Here is a 20260-nt window from a genome sequence, read left to right as displayed (position 1 = left end):
CCCAGCAGCTCCGGAGAGCAAGATCCCAGCCTTTGTTGAGAGAGAGAGTGCAAGGTCAGCCCATTCTTTCTCTCCCCGCCCCATGTTAATGCGTGGGGGAGTTGGGTTGGGGTCCACATCTTCCAAGAACTGACCAAAGCATTGGATGCCTTTTCCTCGTGCTGACTACTTGGGACCTGCATCCTTAACCAGGGATCTCCCCATCTCCCACCCACCCTCCAGTTTCCCTCTGCTGCAGACTCACATGGGGAGGGGACGGGCGTCACCCTGCCTGCCTTTCTGGCCACTGCAGGTGTGGAGAAGGAGGGAGGGGGAGAGGGTGGAAGGCACTCTACTTTTCCAAGCTGGCAAAGTTTCCTGTTTCCCTTGCACTCACGATCCCCTTTTTGGTGAGGCAGGTTTGGGCGGGTGGGGGGGGCATGAAAAAGCAGTTCACTCCCATCCTCCCAGCATCACCTCCAACACCATTCTCTCGATAGGACCCCTCCCTAGATACCTGAGCCCCCCCAACTCTTTGCATCTTCGCCTCCTTTGTCAGATAAGTTGATCGTGCCATGCAAAGGAAACAGGAAACTTAGCCAGCTTGGAGCAATAGAGCGCCTTCCACCATCTACACCTCCCTCCTTCTCCACACCTGCAGCAACCAGAAAGGCAGGCAGGGAGACCCCCGTCCCCTCCCCACGTGAGTCTACAGCAGAGGGAGACTGGAGGGTGGGTGAGAGATGAGGAGTTCCCCGGTTAAGGACGCGGGTGCCAAGAGAGTGTGCAAGGTCAGCCCTTTCTTTGTCTCCCCACCCCATGTTAATGCATGGGGGGGTTGGGTTGGGGGGCCACATCTTCCAAGAGCCAACCAAAGCATCGGATGCCTTTTCCCCGTGCTGACCTTGCTCTGAGGAAGAAGGTGCCCTCCCACCCCAGAGAAAGCAAAGGGATAAAACGTTCCATTTCTCTGTGGGGCTCGAAGGAAGAAGGTGCTCCTCCCACCCCAGAGAAAGCAAAGGGATAAAATGTTCCATTTCTCTGGGGTGCTCTGAGGAAGAAGGTGCTCCCTGCACCCCAGATAAAGCAAAGGGATAAAAGGTTCCATTTCTCTGGAGTGCTCTGAGGAATAAAGTGCTCCTCCCACCCCAGATAAAGCAAAGGGATAAAGCGCTCGGTTTCTCTGGGGTGCTCTGAGGAATAAAGTGCTCCCTCCACCCCAGAGAAAGCAAAGGGATAAAACGTTCCAATTCTCTGGGGTGCACCCAAAAACAACCCCCCATGCAGCCTTTCACAAGGCTGCACAGCAGAGCCAGGTGCCAGAGTTGGGGGCGGGCAGGGAGCCACAAGGAAAGTGCGGGGAAATCTTCCGCTAGTGAAGGTTTTTCTCCTTCGAATGTCGTGGACAAGAGAGAGCTCCCCATTCCGCTGCCAGCCTACCATGCACCTCTGGGGGGGTGGAGGCTGAGCGCTCCACCACGAGCTTTAAAGAAAAAGGCGGAGAGAGGGCAAGAGCTCTGGTTTGGGCAGCGCCGCAGGAGTGTGTGTGTGTGTGTGTGTGTCCTGTGGTGAAAAAAGTGGTGGTTGTTTTCATTGCTTGGCTGATGGCACTGTCCAAACCAGAGCTCTCTCCTTGCCCTATCTCCGCCTTTCTCTTTAAAGCTTGCGGTGGAGCACTCAGCCTCCCCCACAAAGGCCCATGGTGGGCTGGCAGCGGAACGGGGAGCTCGTGCGCAAGACAGCCACAATTCCTGCCACCTCCCTCAGGGCTTTCTTTTTCAATCTGGGTCCTCATTTAACCGACCTTGGAAGAATGGAAGACTGAGTCAACCAAAGATGCTTTGCCTCTTGAAGAAGCACCTTTAGGACTCATTTCTCTTACCTGCCCAACTCGTCCTATAGTCTGGGCAGTGCAGAGAATTCAGTGTAGTTCCCAAACTGTAGGTCAGCTTTCTGGAAAACACTGCAGATCATGGGGTGCTCCAGGCACGATATGATCCAGACCCAACCAGCTCTTTGAAAAGTTGATTGCTTTCCAAGTGCAACCCATGTAAGATATATTTCAGTAGGTACACAGAACTGAGAGAGGCCTGGAGGGAGAGAATGAGAGAGAATGAGAGTGAGGGAAAAGAGAGAGAGAGAAAAATGGAGAGAAAGAAAGAAAAGGGAAAGAGGGAGGGAAAGAGAAGTGGAGAGGAAGGAAGGAGGGAGGGAAGGGAGGGAATGAGGGAGGGAGGGAGAAAGGAAGGAAGGGGTTATGACTTTTGAGGAGCCCCACAATTGTGTGATCAAAACTTGGCTGCCGTTTCATATTTATGACTTATGATCTTAAAAATTGCTGTTTTGTGCTTAAAACAGCTATGGAGTAGTTAAAGTCACTGTTTCTAACTCAAAGCTTTGCACACACCATTCTACCTCCAATATTGGTTTAGGCCCTCCTTGAAAAATGTTCAGATATTTCCAACTTTGTTCTCGGGCTTGAATAAACCAATTACTGTACTTTGTCCAAACCAATATCAAGTATTTGTGAAGGATTTTTAATCTTGGCCCCAACCAAGGAAAAGAACCAGGGAAAAGAATAGAGTGCATTATATGTCAATAAAAAGGCAGCTTTTTAAGTAAAGGAAATTTGAAATGTCTGAATTAACACTTTGTATGGTGTGTGTTTAACTGATTATCTAAATGATGACAAATGCCAGCTTTTTATAGATTATGTTTGTTAAAGAATTAGAATTTTTTTCAGGTAACCAATTTATAATTAATGGCAGAAAAGAGAAAAAGAGAAGAGAAACTAAAAAAGAAACTTTATTCTCTGGAGTAAAGTTTAATATATATTTGAACCTGCATAAGTATCTTTTTCAAAGACATAAAAGCAGTATCATTGCTTTTGACACAACTGCTGTGCTGTACACCCCTGGGGATTTAACTCCCTGTATTAGTGTTTCTCAGCCTTGGCAAACCTAAAATGAATGGACTATCTGAATTCCGCAGCCAGCATATTAATGAAATTCAGACATTTTAAAGGCTGAAGTTGAGAAAAACTGTCCTAGATAAAGTATATTTAGAAAAAACATTTAAACTCAAGTAGTGTTTTTCTATTTATTTCTATAGGATGATTAAAAAAGGAATGAAATGTGTTGTACTTCTGCCCTCAAAGCTAAAAAAATACAATAATTTATATGCTAATGATAAATAGTTCTGCTGAGGGATTCAATTTGAAATAAAAATTTTTTTAAATGCAGCCTGTACCAAGAGGCAGCTAATTCTCTTAGTGGGGCAGGAACAAATTAAATGTCAGTTAAGTGTTAAAATCCAAAGATATTTCACTTTGTCATTTGCATTCACATTTGCTTTTTAAATACTGGATTCACTTAATCACTTAATTATTCCTTGCTGTTTTTACTTGAATTTGGTAGCTGCATAAATTCTGTGAATGCTTGATTTATTGTTCACATGCTTTCTTTTTATTCCTGCTGCTCTGTACATCATTTTCCTCTGGTTTCCACAGCCCGAAAATATTGTATTGACTCTTCAGGTAAAACTTTTTGTTATTACGTCACACAGCGTTTCTTCTAGAATACCATGCATTGATTCTTAACCTCATCCAGCAGTGTTCTTTTCAACATCCTATAATGAAAGAAAAAAATATTTTAGCAAATATTGTATTTAAAGTATTTCTATATCTCTCAAAATTCCAAATCATACCCAAAACTAACATTAGGGTATTGATATTAACACTGCATATTATTTATGCTGGAAACTGTTTGCTTTGAGGAACTGGAATCTTTCATATTGGGTTTACTGGAGTGTAATCATATGAAAGTGGCTTAGGAGAGTTTGTGACACACTTTTCATGCTGTGGTTAGTATAGGATGGGGTATCCAACTTGGCAATTTTGAGACTTGTAGACTTTATCTTCAAGAGATGGTATGTGTGTTCACCCCACGCCCATTCTTGAACTGTTTTTCAAGTTTGTACTTGAAAAATACTGAACTGCAGTACTTTTTAAATAGTGCCTCTATTCTGTTGTATTTTTGCCATGGATATGTACTAAGTATATGGCAAGTTTAGTCTTATTGTAGGCCACCATTGCATATTGTATGGTGTGCATCTTCTTGTTTCCAACTATGATCAGGCAAAAACGTCAGAGAATTCTGCCTCTCAGCATGTTTATTTCCCTGCTGCAGCTAATAACTATTAACAAATGTCATTCTCCATGGTTATCAGTTACCCTTTTGAAAGCTAGGAGCTGACCACACTTAGTATTGACAGATTTTTTTAAAATGCTAAGCGAGGTCAGATTTGCTTAACCAGTTCCAATTCAACCCTGACTAGTACTGTAGGCTAGAGTGGGAAATAGGAACAAGCATTGCAATAGAACGTGAGGCCAAGGAAACCATTCATTCATCAATAAATTTCTGTAGCTACCCACTCATAAAAATTTGGCTTCAAGTCACTGTACACAATAAACACAAAAACACAATAAATTCCAGGAGAATGAACTATAAATTACAACAAGATGGCAGGTGGTTTTGAGTACACCAATGTACAGTATTACCTGTTATGGGACAAGCTCATCTCACACAGGCCCATGAATGATGTTGCTGCAGGGAATCCAATCTCCTTTTTTCAGAGTTCCTTCTCAGTTGAAGTTTGCAATGCTTGAACTTAGTATTCTGAGATCTTATGGAAACAACTTTTACTTTGTTTGGATCCAAACTGTACTATATACATGATGTATGTATGTATGTATGTATTGGATTTATATGTGGCTCCACTCCGAGGAGCATTTACTTTATGATGGTTATCTTGAAGTCCCAAGAAGGTTCAAATATTTCATCCCCCTATCTTTTTTTTGGGGGGGGGGGGAGGGGAAGATCCAAGTCAGGTCAGAGGTAGAATAAGAGTGATCTATTTGACTGGAATCCTTTCACCTATATATTGATGCTGCTGAAATGTACACTTTTGGAAAATGGTGAAATTATTAGGGATTCATCTACCCCAATTTCAAATGTGCTCCTGCCCTGATATATCTGTGTATTCTGTCGCAGAATTGCCATAGGAGAGAGGGGCTAGTAGCATCTTCTGCCTCTCCTGTCTGGAGCTCAAGAGAGGGTTGCATCCAACAGATGGTAGTTCCTATCAAGACCTTCCATGAGACAATTGTGTCGAGAATGTCCAACAGCTGTTGTATTCTGAATCAGCATTACTAGCCTCACTTTCAAGTTGTAACAAATTCTGCTTTTCTCTAAACTGCAGGCAGTTTACTATGAAATCGGCTTCATAATCTCAGCAGCCCTGGGAGTCTTATTTGTCCTGTTGCTTCCACTGATTGGTCTCTGTTTCTGCATGTGCCGATGCTGCGACAATTGTGGTGGGGAAATGCACCAGAGACAGAAAAAGAACACCAACTGTCGCAGGGGCTGCTTTGCTAGCCTCCTCTTGGTAACTACATTGCTAAGCAGGTGAGCTAAACACAATAAATTTGGGGTGACTACCAAAGAATTAAATCTATTTATTATTCCTGGAGAATTGATTAGATACCCATGTATTTAGAGACTTCTATTTTTTTTCATGATATCAGATACTTTGTCTTCATGATAGACATGAAGCATTCCAAATGTTATTATTAAGTTGGATTCAATTATTATTAAGTTGGATTCAGCGGAAGTATAGAGTTTATTGTACGCCATTTTCTCTTGATCTTTTCTAAATTTATTTTTGGTAAACTACATATATATTTATCCCAAGGCAATACAGAAAAGCTCTCTAAGACATCCTCAAAGAAACATCTTGATTAAAGATTAAAGAAGAAAAAAGCCCTGCAACAGTCTGAACAAATGAAACTATGTATTGATTTCTTGTTAAGGACATAGAACAATATGGCTGGAAGGGACCTCAAAAGTCTTCTATTCCAACCACTGGTTCCCTCAACCAGGGGGTTCTATACCAGTGATGGCTAACCTTTTTTTTCTTGCGTGCCAAAAAAGCGCATATGCGTGCAACAGTATGTGCGTGCATGCTGCCCCCTCTATTGCATTGCTACTTTGCAGGGCCCCCAATGTATGTACAGTGACCCCGGGCTCCCCCTGCCCTTCAATCATGTATGGGTGACCCCCACAAGGGTGTGCTGCATTCTCCACACCCCATTTTTAGTCCCAAGAAGGGAGGCCTACTAGCACCAAAAACGGGCATGGAGGTGGGAAATCCCCGATCTCCCCAATTTATTTCCCCAGCACACACTAATTTCCTCCTAGATTCCTCCCTCTCATGCCTCCTCCAATCTCTTCCAATTTCTTTCCCCAGTACAGTGCGTGGAAATGCCCTGCCCTGGTGCATGCGAGGCAGAGACCTGGTGGGAGGTGCACACATGTGCAGTGTAGCAGGGCTGGATGATGGCTGGTATGCTGGCAGAGGGGGCTTTGCATATCACCTGTGACACACGTGTCATAAGTTTACCATCGCAGTCCTACACCATTGGATGCAAATAGTTGTGCAGTCACTTCTTTAAAAATCCCAGTGATAGAGAACCCACAACTTCTGGAGGCAATTAATCACTGGTTAATTGTTCTCATTGTCAGAAAATTTATCCTAAGTTCTAGGTTGTTTTTCTCCTTAATTAGTTTCCATCTGTTGCTTTTTAACCTGCATTCAGGTGTTTTGGAAACAGAATAACAGAGATGGAAGATACCTAGGAGGTCTTCTAGTTGATGGGTCCCCAATCTTTTGGACCTTAGGGATCACCAAGGTCATAATTTTAAATCCTGCAGACCATCAAATTCATAATTTTAAATCCCAGGGACCCCAATTCATAATTTAAAGTCCTGCAGACCAGTGGTGAAATCTAAAAATTTTCCCTATCGATTTTGTGGGTGTGGCTTATTTTGTGAGTGTGGATTCAGGTGGGCCTGGCTTGGTGGTCAGATAACCAGACGGACATGGCCAATTTGCAAAATGTGGTGAAACTCGCTTAACAACGCTTTTGCTTAGCAACTAAATAGCCATAGGTTTTCTTTCTTTCTTTCCTTTCTTTCTTTCTTTCTCTTTTTTCTTTCTTTCCTTTCCTTTCCATCTTTCCTTTCCTTCCTTCTTTTCCTTCTTTCCTTCTTCTCTCTCTCTCTCTCTCTCTCTCCCTTTCCAAGAAGAACCATTTATTTGATCATGGCTAAAAGCCAGCACTTTGTGCAATACACCTCCCTTAGGCTACATCACAGCTAGGCTCCTGTCACTGCCAGAGATCTCGCTGAAAAGCCTCTTCCCCAGGCTGCAGTTGCTCAGCAACACATCACCGCATCCACCTCATGCATTGTGCATATCACCTTTTCCAGGGCCATCCTGATAGCATTACTGGCTGGGCCACCAACAGAATCTCACTTCAGCTGGCCACTTCCACTGAACAGAGTGCCTGCTTTGCCTGCCCTTTTGAGGCTGAGCCAGTGCAGCCTCCCAAGACTTTTCCCTCCTCCCACCAGAAACCCTGTCTGGTTGGTGACCAACCTTCTCCCTCTCTCCCCTGTTGCCTTTCTCTTCCTTCCCCACTTCCTCAAAGGCCAGCCTGCCTGCCCCAGGAGGTAGCATAGAGAAGGGTACAGAGGAGCTATTTTTGGAGGCAATGGTTGGTGGAGTTTCCCTTCTCCTTCCAGGAGCCCCATATGGTTGGCAGCTGACCTCCTCCTTCTCCCCACTTCCACCTTTCTCTTCCTTTCCTGTCTCTTCAGAGGCTAGGGCCACAGAAGGGTGCTGTGGACCTAGTTTTGGACATAGTTTGCTGTCCATTGCCAATGCAAACTCTGCCTAATCAGCATTCCTTAGATAACCAATCCATTTATCGGGTATAATTTTTTCCCCTCCACCTTAAGATAAAACATATATAAATAATAAAACGCAATACCAATATCCAACCATATACATATGCCAAATTTCCATATTTCCGTGCTTTAGGAAGTTTCTTTACTTTCTACCTTCCCCCTCCCCTCCCATAACTCCATCTCTCTAACCTTAAAAGTAGTACTAAACTTTAAAATCAAGAACAAAGAAAAAGAGAGAGAGAAAAAAAGAAAAACAAAAACAAAACCTCAGTACAGTATCTAACATTTTATAAATCCCATATTCATCATTATTTACGGAGAAAGGGAGAAAGGAGAGAGAGAGAGAGAGAAATAAAGTAGAAAAATCCCCCTCACTCCAACATTTAACTAATTCCCTAAGAAAAATACTGTAGTTAGAATAATATCAAACATAAACTATCTGGAATTTGTGTTACATTAATAACTAGTGCTGCCACCATTTCTTTTCTTTTTTATCTGGGTATCTACCTGCTATTTTTTCAATCTTTTACTTCATTTTTTAAAAAAATTATTCATATTTCTCTTTCTGTTGGTATCCTGTTCAATTTCCAGTTTTGTGTGTAAACAATTCTAGCCTCCATTACTATATGAACAATTAATAGATTTCTTCTCTATTAAACTTTTCTGGTGGACTTCCGGCTTGGACCGGGGCTGCCGCGGAGGCTTCAGGGCAGGGCTCTGTCTCTGAAGTCCCCTTTACCCCTCCAAAGGTCGCCCCCAGCGATCAGATTGGGCCCGGATGGACCAATCCTAGAAAAGGGAGTTCTCCTGTCCTCAAGGGCCGTCGCCGGGGTCCCGAAAGGGGTAGGAATATCCCGCAGCTTTGGAGTGTGGGAAACCGAACCTCTAACCAGGAGGTATCGGCCATAGCAGCCTGACCTCACTAGTGGGAAGCAAAGAAGATAAAAGGAGAAATAAATCTAATTTCATCATTGCAGGAAAAGGAGACACTAGAAAAGAAGAATCCAAGGTATAAATTTATTTACATGATAAATCTTTTGTAGAATGAAAGAATAAGATAAATTTTAAAATAGAAGGCGAAAATAAAAGTTTGTAAAGAAAAGAAATCATATCCATACGTTGACAAGTCTTTGCGGCTAGATCTAGTTTTTTCCACTTTCGTTTCTTCGAATATCAGAGAAAAAATTAAGATTTAAAGACTTTGAGACCGGAAAGAACAGAATCCCACCCTGAAGAGGCTTCGAGGGGGTGAGAATGTAAGGCTCTAAGATTTTAGAAATTTTAAATTGGCTGTGAGAAGAAAATGAAGTTAGAAATCTATGCTCTCTTTTTTGGACTCTGCAGCGGAAGGATTACGATCTACGTCCTTATTTTCGGAGATAATTAAAGGGAAAACTGATCGAAATTGGTGAATAAGTGAATTTTATACTGATTGATTTCTTTGTTTCCTGCACCTCTACTTTTAATTAATTGAAATATTTGTGATATCACCAGCATTTTCACCTGAAGAAAAGGGGGGAAAGGGAAAGGTTCTTTTTTCCTTGCCTTGCCATTTATGTCACTCGGGGGGTTATATTTTTAAAACGGATTTATTGGATTTCAACTTGGAACAGGACCACAAGTAATTATTTTATCACAGATGGATTATTGGATTGGATTATAAATATTTTAATTACAAACATTATACCTGAACTTTGATGGATTAATTACCTTTAATTTTTTGCTTTGGAATTTGGAATACTTCTCTCTTTCCTCGGGACTAATTTACAGTATCACAAACTAGAGAATTGATGGACTTTAGAAGAAAATTTCATATCTAACCTGCAATTAACAAGTGACCCGTCTCATTTTGGAACTCATAAGTATAATCTATAAGTATAATATTGATATATTGGTTTCCTTTTTTTAGTTTCTTTTAATATACTGATTGGAGGATTTTATTACTGTATTATTATTAATATAATGAATTGCTAATAACTTCCTTTTCTTTCCCCCTCCCCTTGGTGTGGTGTTTTTATGATCCCTAATTGTATTTTGAATATATTCCTTTTTGCATAAATTTTGATATTCTTTTTGGTATAAATTTAGATAAGGTATTTTAAAGAAATTAATTAAGGGGGTGACAGAGTGAATAATCTCTTTCTCTTTTTCTAGATTTTTTTGTGTGCCTAAGATACATTGGCTCTTCCTTCCCTTTATTTCTTTATTTCTTTTCTCTTTTATTTTTCTTTTCTCCTTTCATAACTACTATTACAAATATAATCTATTGAGTTTTTAGTATTATGCACCTAAAGTATATTGATTGATAATTATAAAATAAGCTGTTTTTCTTTTTTCTTTTTTAATTATTTCACTAGTATGTTGTTTAAATACCATATCCATAGATTTTAAAATTAGACATTAAGATTTTACTTTGGATGAATTATTGTCGTTGAATTTTTTTCTAAAATTAAGGTGACTTAATAATTAATTTAGTATTAATTACGAAATTTTTAATTGATTCGGAGTTTATTGGATTTTAGTAAATTTTTAAAACAAGATTTATAATATTGGTGAATTTCTTGGAGGAAAGATCACATGTATTTGACTCCTATACACAATTAAAATAACATCAAACAGATATCAACCATTTTCAAAATAGGATATTGAGTACTTCTACATACACAAAGACAATCAAAAAAACAAACATTAACTTCATCAACATCTCCACAAGTTTCTCCTTTGGCATCACCTGTACATCAAAGTGTAACTGCAAGCATGTCCGCTAAAGAAAAAGAGAGAGAGAAGGCACAAGCACAACCATCACTTCAGATGATCCAAGAAACACTAAATGCAATGAAGGATTTTATGTTAAAGTCCCAAAATGATGCCAATCAACGGCGTGAAGAATTAAAGGCTGAAATCACAGAATTAAAAGTATATACAGGTGAGATGAAAGTGAAGATGAAAGAAGTTAATGAGAAAATGGCTTAAATACAACAGACATTGAAAGAAAATGAACAAAGAATTAAGACTGCTGAAGCGAAAATTGACAAAGTTGAACAAAGAATGGATGACTATGAAGACAGATCAGACTCTTTTAACAAAAGATATGATGAATCCATCACACATCTAGAAATACAACAGGCTTCCTACAGTTTGAGATTCCAGAATATAACAGAAGAAAAAGAAGAAGACTTACAAACAAAGATGGCAGAAATAATTAGAGGCATTCTGCAGATGGATCCTACAGAATTAGCAAAAGAGATAGACGAAGTTTTCAGAGTGCAAACAAGCTATGTCCGAAGGAATAATCTACCGAGAGAAGTTCATATTAAATTTGTAAGGAAGACCATAAGAGATGACATCCTGAGATGGACAAGAAATGAAAAATTACAAGACAAAGGAAAAAAAATTACGATATTGAAGCAAGTCCCAAGGAGAGTGAGAGAAAGCAGGAAGGATTACTATTTCTTAACCAAAATTTTAATTAAAGAAAATATTACCTTCTGTTGGCTTATACCAGAGGGACTTTCTTTGTACTGGCAGGCACAAAGAGTAAAAATAGAAAACATTGAACAAGCCAGAAAATTTTATGAAACAAGTGGAATTCGCAATTTTGAGCAACCAATGCAGGAAATAACCATAAGGAGAGAAGAAGAGACAAGTAGCACCGCCCAGGGGAGGGAGGAGGAACAAGGAGCAAGAAGAAAATAGCGCGAATCCAAGGATCCCAAGAAATATTATAAATGACAGTACCAGGAGATTTGAAAATCTTCTCAGTAAATGTAAGTGGACTTAATGAACCGAGGAAAAGAAATCAAATATTTTCTAAACTTAAAAAACAAAAAGCACAAGTTGTGATTTTACAAGAAGTACATATTAAGAAGACAAATAGAAAACTATTATTAAATTCTAAAATTGGGAATATGTATACAAGTTTGGCGAACTAAAGAAAAAGAGGTATCGCAATATACATTGAAAATTCAATAAACTCTAAACAATTATATGCAGATCAGGAGGGAAGAATATTAATTGTACAGGTGAATACAGATACAAAACCTCTTGTTATTGTTTCTATTTATGCCCCGAATGAAAACCAAATGAAATTTTATAAACAATTACACCAAAAAATAAATGAATTAAATATTGAAAATATGATCATAATTGGGGACTTTAATGCCATCTCAGATAGGTTTTTAGACTATTCCGGGAAGAAAAAAGATAAGAAAAAGAAAAATATTTTACCAACTACTTTTCAGGAAATGAGATCAGAGTTATTACTAAATGATATTTGGAGGGAAAGACATCCTTTAACTAGGCAATATACATTCTACTCTAATCCCCATAAAATTTGGACTAGAATAGATATGGCCTGGGCTTCTAAAACAACTGCAGAACAAATTAGAGAAATTGAGATTGATATCAATACTTGGGCTGATCACAGTCCTATAGTGATATATTGGAAGAATAAAAAGAGACAGATGAATTGGCAGATGAACAGGAATATTATAAGGGATAAACAATATAAAGAATGGATAGAAAAAGAATTAGAATTTTTTTTTTAATGTAATAAAAATTCAGAGACTTCTTTTCAAAATTTGTGGGATACAGCCAAAGCATATACTACAGGATTAACAATCTCTTATACAGTAAAGAAAAATAAAGAACAAAGGATAGAATATGAACAATTGATTAGTGAGTTGAAACAACTTGAGCTAGTATCGCAACATAATTCTAAAGACTATGAGATTAAGAGAAAAATGGAGCTAACTAAGCATAAAATAAAACTTATTGAACAAAAGCGAATAGCAGAAAAGATTAAAAGGGCCAAACAGCAGTATTTTGAACATGCTAATAAATCAGGAAGATGGCTCGCATATAAACTAAGAAAGTATAGACAATCAAAAATAAGTAAAGAACTAGTAGATGATAAAGGCATTGAAAATATAGAAATGATGAAAAGGCAAGAATAGTACAAGACTTTTACAAAGAACTATATAAGAAAGAAGGTATTAAAGAAGATGAGATTTTTAGGTATTTAAATTCATTAGACTTACCACAATTAACGGAAGAACAACAAGCAAGGTTAGATAGTTTAATTATAATACAAGAACTGCAGTCAACCATTAAAAAACAAAAGAATAATAAAGCTACAGGGCCGACACTATTCCGGTGGAATGGTACAAAATAGAAAGTGATGTAATAATAAATAACATGTTGGAAATTTTTAACGAAAGCGTTATGGACAGTAAAATACCAAAATCTTGGTCAGAATCGTTAATAACGTTAATTCATAAGTCTGGGACAGACAAAGATAAAATACAAAATTATAGACCTATATCACTATTAAATGTTGATTATAAAATATTTACTTCAATCTACGCAGAAAGATTAAAAAAGATTTTAGAAGAGATAATACATCAGGATCAAAATGGATTTTTATCGGGTAGGCAAATTAAAAACAACCTTAGAATGATTATTAATTCACTGGAATATTATGAACAACATCCAGAGAAACAAATGTCCTTGATGTTTTTGGACACTAAAAAAGCATTTGATAATTTAGACTGGACATTTATTAAAATGCAATTGAACCAAATGAGATTTGGTACTAAATTTGTGAACTTGATTGACGCCATATATTCTAAACAGACAACGAAAATTATACTAAAAAATGAACAAATGGAAAAATTTGAAATTTTCAAAGGAGTGAGACAAGGATGTCCGATCTCACCCTTATTGTTTATCTTATCCTTCGAAGCATTATTAATTAAAATTAGGGCTAATAGTAAAATACAAGGAATAATTATTGGGAAAGAATCATATAAAATACAAGCATATGCTGATGATATGACTTTTATAACAGAAAATCCATTGACAACATTACCAATCTTTATTGCTATGATAGAAGAATATGGTAAGGTAGCTGGTTTAAAAATTAATAAAAATAAGACACAACTTATAGTTAAAAATATGACAGAAATGCAGGAAAGAAGATTAGAAACTATTACAGATATGAAGATAGTTAAAAAAGTAAAATATTTAGAAATCTGGATTACAGCCAAAACTATATCATTAAAAAAATGACAATTACATTAAAGTAATTGAAGAAATTAAAAAAGATTTAGAAATATGGAATAACTTAAAAATATCCTTTATGGGAAGAATAGCAAGTATCAAGATGAATGTCTTACCAAAGATATTGTTTTTGTTTCAAGTATAACCTATAAACCCAGGGGGGGATTTTTTAAAGATTTAACAATAATTGTCAAAAAATTCTGTGAGAATAAAGTTAAGCATTCTAGAAGATATAAAGGAAAAAGGTGGGTTTGCTCTACCTAACTGGAAATTGTATTATAAAGCAGCTGCATTAATTTGGATTAAGGAGTGGGTCACCGTAGAAAATAGAATATTAATTCTGGAAGGGCATGACCTGATGCTTGGATGGCATGCCTTCCTCTGGTATGATAAAGAAAAAACACATTCTTATTTCAAAAGACATACAATAAGAAAGTATTTACTAGAGGTTTGGAAAGACATTAATAAAGATCACTTCTTAAATGTGCCTGACTGGATATCCCCATTAGAGGCAATATCCCACGCTAATTTGATATCGGATAGGAAGATACCAAAGTATAAACAATTATTAGATGAACAAATGAATTTAAAAACAAGAGATAAATTGCAAGAAGAAGGGTTCAAAATAGATTGGTGGCAATATACACAGATACAGTCGAGATTTCAAAAAAGATAGCAAAATATAAGAGCAAAAGTTTTTGAGTAGTTTATTGACCATAAACTCAAAGAAATTAATAGGGAAAGCATATAATATATCATTGAACATAAAAATATAGACTTGACTCTCAAAGATAATATGATAACTTGGTGTAAAAATTTAGGCAAAGAGTTTGATGTAGACACATGGGAGAAAGTTTGGATAACAAATTGGAAGATGACAAAATCAGTCTCATTAAAAGAAAACCAAATTAAGATGTTTTACAGATGGCACCTTCCTCCGAATAGAATTGCTAAGATGTTCCCAAATATTTCCCCAAATTGTTGGAAATGCAAATATGAAATAGGTTCCTATTATCTTCAATGGTGGACCTGTAATAAAGTTAGGACATATTGGAGAATGATAGAAAAAATGATAAAAGAGATTACATTACATGAAATAGAAAAATCCTCAGAATTTTATCTTTTAGGTATAGCCAAACAGAAATATAAAAAAGATATTTTTTATCTGGTTGTGCATATTTTAACAGCAGCCAGGATAATTTATGCACAAAATTGGAAAGGGAAAGATGTTCCCAAAAAAGAAGATGTAGTTAAAAAAAATATTGGATTGTGCAGAGATGGATATTATGACAAGAAGGCTGAATGATCAAGAAGAATCTGACTTTTGTATTATTTGGAATAAAGTTTATACATGGATAGACAAGAATAAAGTTGAAATTAAGGTTATGGAAACTGCATGAATATAACCAAATGTTATTGATATTTTTTGTTGTTGTTATTGCTGTTGGCTTTTCTTTTTTATTAATTTAATTCTATGTTTATTAGAATGTGTAAACAAAATTCTTCTTTTCACTTAGAACATTATGTTGACTTAAAGATTTAAGAATTTATCCTTTTTTCTGTATTAAAAATTGACTTCAAGAAAAGAGGGGCAATTGTAACCCCTACTATGTGTTTAAATGTTTGTGAGTTTGTATGTTGCAAATGTGGTTGAAAAATTAATAAAGTATATTAAAAAAAAACTTTTCTGGTAAAATTCCCAACAAGAATGTCTCTGGTTTTAACTCAATAGTCCTTTTCAGTATCTTCTCAATCCAATGCTGAATTTCTTTCCAAAATCTTTGTGCTTCCGTACAAGTCCACCACATGTGATAAAATGAACCAGGTACACAACCACATTTGCAACATTTCATCGAACTATTCTTAAACATTTTTGCTAATGTCTCTGGTGATGTGTGCCATCTATAAAACATCTTATACATATTTTCTTTAAATACTGTTGACATTATCATTTTATAATTTTTCTCCCATAATTGCTGCCACGTATCTATATCTATTATATGATCTATATTCCTCATCTACTTAGTCATTGTATCTTTAACTTTTTCACAATCTAATTCAATTGTTAACAGATAATTATAAAAAAAATTAATCAAATTTTCATCTGGACCAAAAATAATTTCATCCAATTTTGTTTTTTGAGAATTAATACTTTTTGTTTTCAAGTCTTTGTTGTATCCAACTTGTAACTGAATATATCTATACCAATCTCTCTTTATGCATTCTTTATCTAATTCTTCCATTGATTTTAGCTTTTTTGTCTCTACTATTATATCATTATATCTTACAATATTATTCCAATCTGTTCTACTGGGGTGAGTCAAGGCTTCTGTTGGTGATATCCAAAAAGGTACTTTAAAATAGTGTTTATTTTTCAATTTTTCCCAAATTGCAAACAAGTTTCTTATACTATGTCTCTGGAAGCACCCATGTATTTTTTGTTTTTCTTACCACACAAATGCGTCCTATTGGTAAATCATGTTCTTCTAGCATTCATATAAGTCTTTTATTTCTCAATATAATCCATTCTTTATTCTAAGTCATTGCTGTAGCTTGTTAATAAAGCTTCCAATTTGGCAGTCCAAAGCCCCCTCTCATTCTGACAACTTGTAACATTTTTAAACTAATTCTCGGTCTTTTCCCTTGCCAAATAAACTTTGTTGTAATTTTATTCATCTCATTAAAAAAGGTTTTATCAATTTTAATTGGAATTGTTGAGAATAGGAAAATCAAACGTGGTAATATATTTATCTTAATTAATCCTATTCTACCCATCAAAGATAGCTGGAGAGTTTTCCATTTCTCCAAGTCCTTTTCGATCTGTTTCTTCACTTTTATATAATTATCTTCCTTTAATGATGAACCTGTTGCTGACATCTGGATCCCCAGATATCTTACTTTTTTCACAATCTGTATATTCAAAAGTCCTCTAAGTTTCATTTTTTGAGTTTCTGTCATGTTCTTTACGGTCACATTTGTCTTGTCTTTGTTGATTTAAGCCCAGTAACTTCTCCATAACTTTCAATTTGCAATAAAAGTTTTGAGCCTGATATAATTGGGTCCTCAAGTATGAAGACCAAATCATCTGCAAATACTTATAATTTATATTTTCCTCGCGTATTTTAAGTCATGTAATCTCCTTGTCTGCTCTTACATTTCTTTTTAATACTTCCAATGTCAAAATGAATAATAGAGGTGACAATGGACACCCTTGCCTTGTTCCTATAGTAATATCCAATTTTCCAGTCATGTCTCCATTTATTAATATCCTTGTTCATATATTGCTTCTACAACATGTAAGAATCTCATCCCAAAGTTCATATATTGTAGCTGTCTATTCAAAAACTGCCAGTTTACCTTGTCAAATGCTTTTTATAAATCCAAAAACATCAACGCCATTTGTTTCTCTGGATGTTGTTCATAATACTCTATGGTATTAAGAATTATTTGCATATTATCTCTTATTTGTCTTTTGGGAAGAAACACATTTTGATCAATATGAATAAATTCATTTTTCATCTTTTACGTCTATTAGCTATTATTGTAACAAATATCTTATAGTCCGCATTTGGAATCGATATTGGTCTATAATTCTTCACTTTCAAAATATCTGTTCCTTCTTTTAGTATCAAAGATATATAAGCCTCTGCCCAGGAATTTGGAATTTTAGCTTCTGATATAACTTTATTAAATAGTTCCAACCAGTGTTCCCTCTAATTTTTTTTGGGGGGTGGGCGGAAAAGTATAGTGTCTGAGCGGCAGTCCCTTCAGGACTGGGCGGCACAGAAATAATTAATAAATGAATGAATGAATAAACAAACAAACAAACAAACAAACAAACAAATAAATAAAAAACCCACCCTGTTTTGCCTCAGAAAATTTCAAAATAAAATACTGTACTGTGTGTCTATAACAGTGAGCTCATAATAGGGCAACTCTATCAATGTCAAAATGCCACTTAAATAGTTGACCTAGTTTCAAACTAGATTTTGATTTTCTTTCTCTCTTCCTTACTCCCATTCTTTTTCTTTCTCTTTTCCTTCCTCTCTTTTTTCTATCTGTTTCTCTCTCTTCCGCTCTTCCTCTCTCTCTCCTTCCCTCTCACTCTTTCACTCTTGGCTTCTGGGCAGGTTTGGAAAACTCTGAGTTGATGATGATTTTTAAGTGAGCAATTGCTCACTGCTCAGCTTAGAGGGAACTATGGTTCCAACAACAATAAAGCAAATGTTTCCTCAAACGTTTTATATACTTCAGCTGCTAGAACATCCGGTCCCAGAGTCCTTCCATTTTTCTGTTTTTAATAGCTTCTGACAATTCCATCATTGTAATGTTACTATCAAGTGTTTTTGTAGGATTCTGAAATATTTGGTAAATTTGCTTTCACTAAATATCTTTTTATCATTGATTATCTCTTGTTTATATACCGTATTTTTCGGTGTATAAGACGCACCTTTTTACCTCAAAAAGGTGCTTTAAAAATTGGGTGTGTCTTCTACACCGAGGTTGCCTGCCAGTGCCCAGTGGCAAGCCGGCACCACGGTGCTGGGGATGAGCAGAAGCCTGCCTTTTCATGGTGGCAGCGGCGGCAACAGTCTGGAGGCTGAATGAGCCCGTATCCCAGGACCTGCCCCTCCTGCCATGGAAAGGCAGCCAAAGTGGAGTCTGGCAAGTACTGGAGGGAGGGCTCGTTCAGTCTCCCAAACACCACCGCCACCGCTCCTGACATAGAAAGGCAGCAAAGGGGAAAATAAGCCTGTCCCCCGCAGCTGCCTTTCCATGGCAGCAGCAACAGCAGCAGTGCTCGGGAGACAGGACCTGCCACAGAAGGAAACAAGGGAACTTCACACTGTCATAGAGAAAAGTGCAAAGCCCGCACCATTCCATGCACTTCTGGTCCGAAACCAGCCAGTTTTCTCACCCGAGTCGCCCAACCGAAACTGTGGATTGTCATAGGAATGGAAAGAGGCAAATAGATAAGAATAGATAAGGGGGGGACAACGGAACAAGATGTATTCTAACTTCCTGGTAAATCTTGCAACTTCTTAAACCTTCTCTCTCTTAAGGAAAACGGGAATTTAGCTGAATCTTTAGTGCTCTAAAATGGGGTTTCCAACCTTGGTAACTTTAAGATTTGTGGACTTCAACTCCCAAAGTTCCTCAGCTAGTAAAGGTGGCTGAGGAAATCTGGGAGTTGTAGTCCACAACTCTTAAAAGTTGCCAAGGTTGAAGATCCCTGCTCTAAAAATACTCCTTATAAGGAGTATTTTAGGTTTATCATCATCACCATATATTTCCATGCACTTCTGTTGTGAAAATTGGAGTAGTCAAAGAGGTGTCTTTGAAAACCTCATGGTATAATAGTAATATTAAGGCAACCTCAACAGGGAACTGTAATTGTAAATGATTCTATCACTAGCCATTTCTGTGACTAAAGGAACAAGTAATAAAGTGAATTGTCCTTGTTTGTTTTGTTTATTTGTTTGAGTTAGGGGTTAGGAGGGCAAGAGTTTTCAAATCTGGCAAGTTTAAGACTTGTAGACTTCAATTCCCATTTGTGAGCTGACATGACTGGTGGAGGAATTCTGGGAGTTGAAATCCACAAGTCTTGAAGCTGTCAAGTTTGAAGTTTGTAAAAAGTGTACATGGTTTTAAAAAGTATCCATGGTTGTAAAATGTATTCTGCTACACTGGTATTTTATTAAACAATATAACACTACACTATTTGGTTCAAAATACTTTTTTCCTTGGTTTCCTCCTCTAAAATCTAGTTGCGTCTTATACACCAGTGTGTCTTATACACCAAAAAATACGGTATTTTTTAAATAATATTTCCATACTAGTTCCTTCTTTTCTTCTTCTTCTTTATGATATGATTGTCCATTCTCATTTTCTAGCGATTTTATCCATTTTCTCTCTCTTTCCTTCCTCATTTTATATGCCAACCATCTTCCTGGTTTATTTGCATGTTCAAAAAAAATTGTCTTGTTGCTTTAATTTTCTGAGCTACTTCCTCACTTACTAAATTTAATTTATGTTTAATTAAATCCAGCCTCTCTCGTGTTTTTAAATCTTGTGGCTATAATTGTAACTTTTCTTCTAAGCTTCTATGTCTTACTTCTAAATTTCTTTTGTACTCCATATTTTCTCTATTCCTCTTGGCCATGTAAGTCGACACTAAGCCTCTAAAATATGCTTTAGCAGTGTCCCAAAGTATTTGTAAAGATACTTTGTATTTATTTCCTTGAAAGAAAAAAACTCTTTTTTTACAAATAGTTCAAAATCTTTCTCTTAAAGTATTTCTCGTTTTAGAATCCATCTCAGTCTTTTGATTTTGCTTTTCCAAATAAAACTAATAGGATTATGATCTGCCCACACATTAGTTTCAATGTCAACTCAATTGTTGACAAGATCAT

At 36.8% G+C, this 20260-nt stretch overlaps 1 protein-coding gene across 1 annotated transcript in view; it reads left to right on the top strand.

Moving 5' to 3' along the window:
• Window positions 1-20260, top strand: part of PROM1 (prominin 1) — a 541566-nt gene that overhangs the window by 194961 nt on the left and 326345 nt on the right. The window contains exon 5 of the mRNA XM_070757376.1: window positions 5239-5444. Coding sequence (XP_070613477.1) covers window positions 5239-5444 — 206 coding nt within the window. The remainder of the gene's footprint in view (window positions 1-5238; window positions 5445-20260) is intronic.

This window comes from Erythrolamprus reginae, chromosome 7 (genome assembly GCF_031021105.1).
Source record: "Erythrolamprus reginae isolate rEryReg1 chromosome 7, rEryReg1.hap1, whole genome shotgun sequence".
NCBI classification, from domain to species: Eukaryota; Metazoa; Chordata; class Lepidosauria; order Squamata; family Dipsadidae; genus Erythrolamprus; species Erythrolamprus reginae.
Note: the sequence above shows the minus strand (reverse complement) of the source record. Positions and strands in the feature narration are given on the sequence as shown.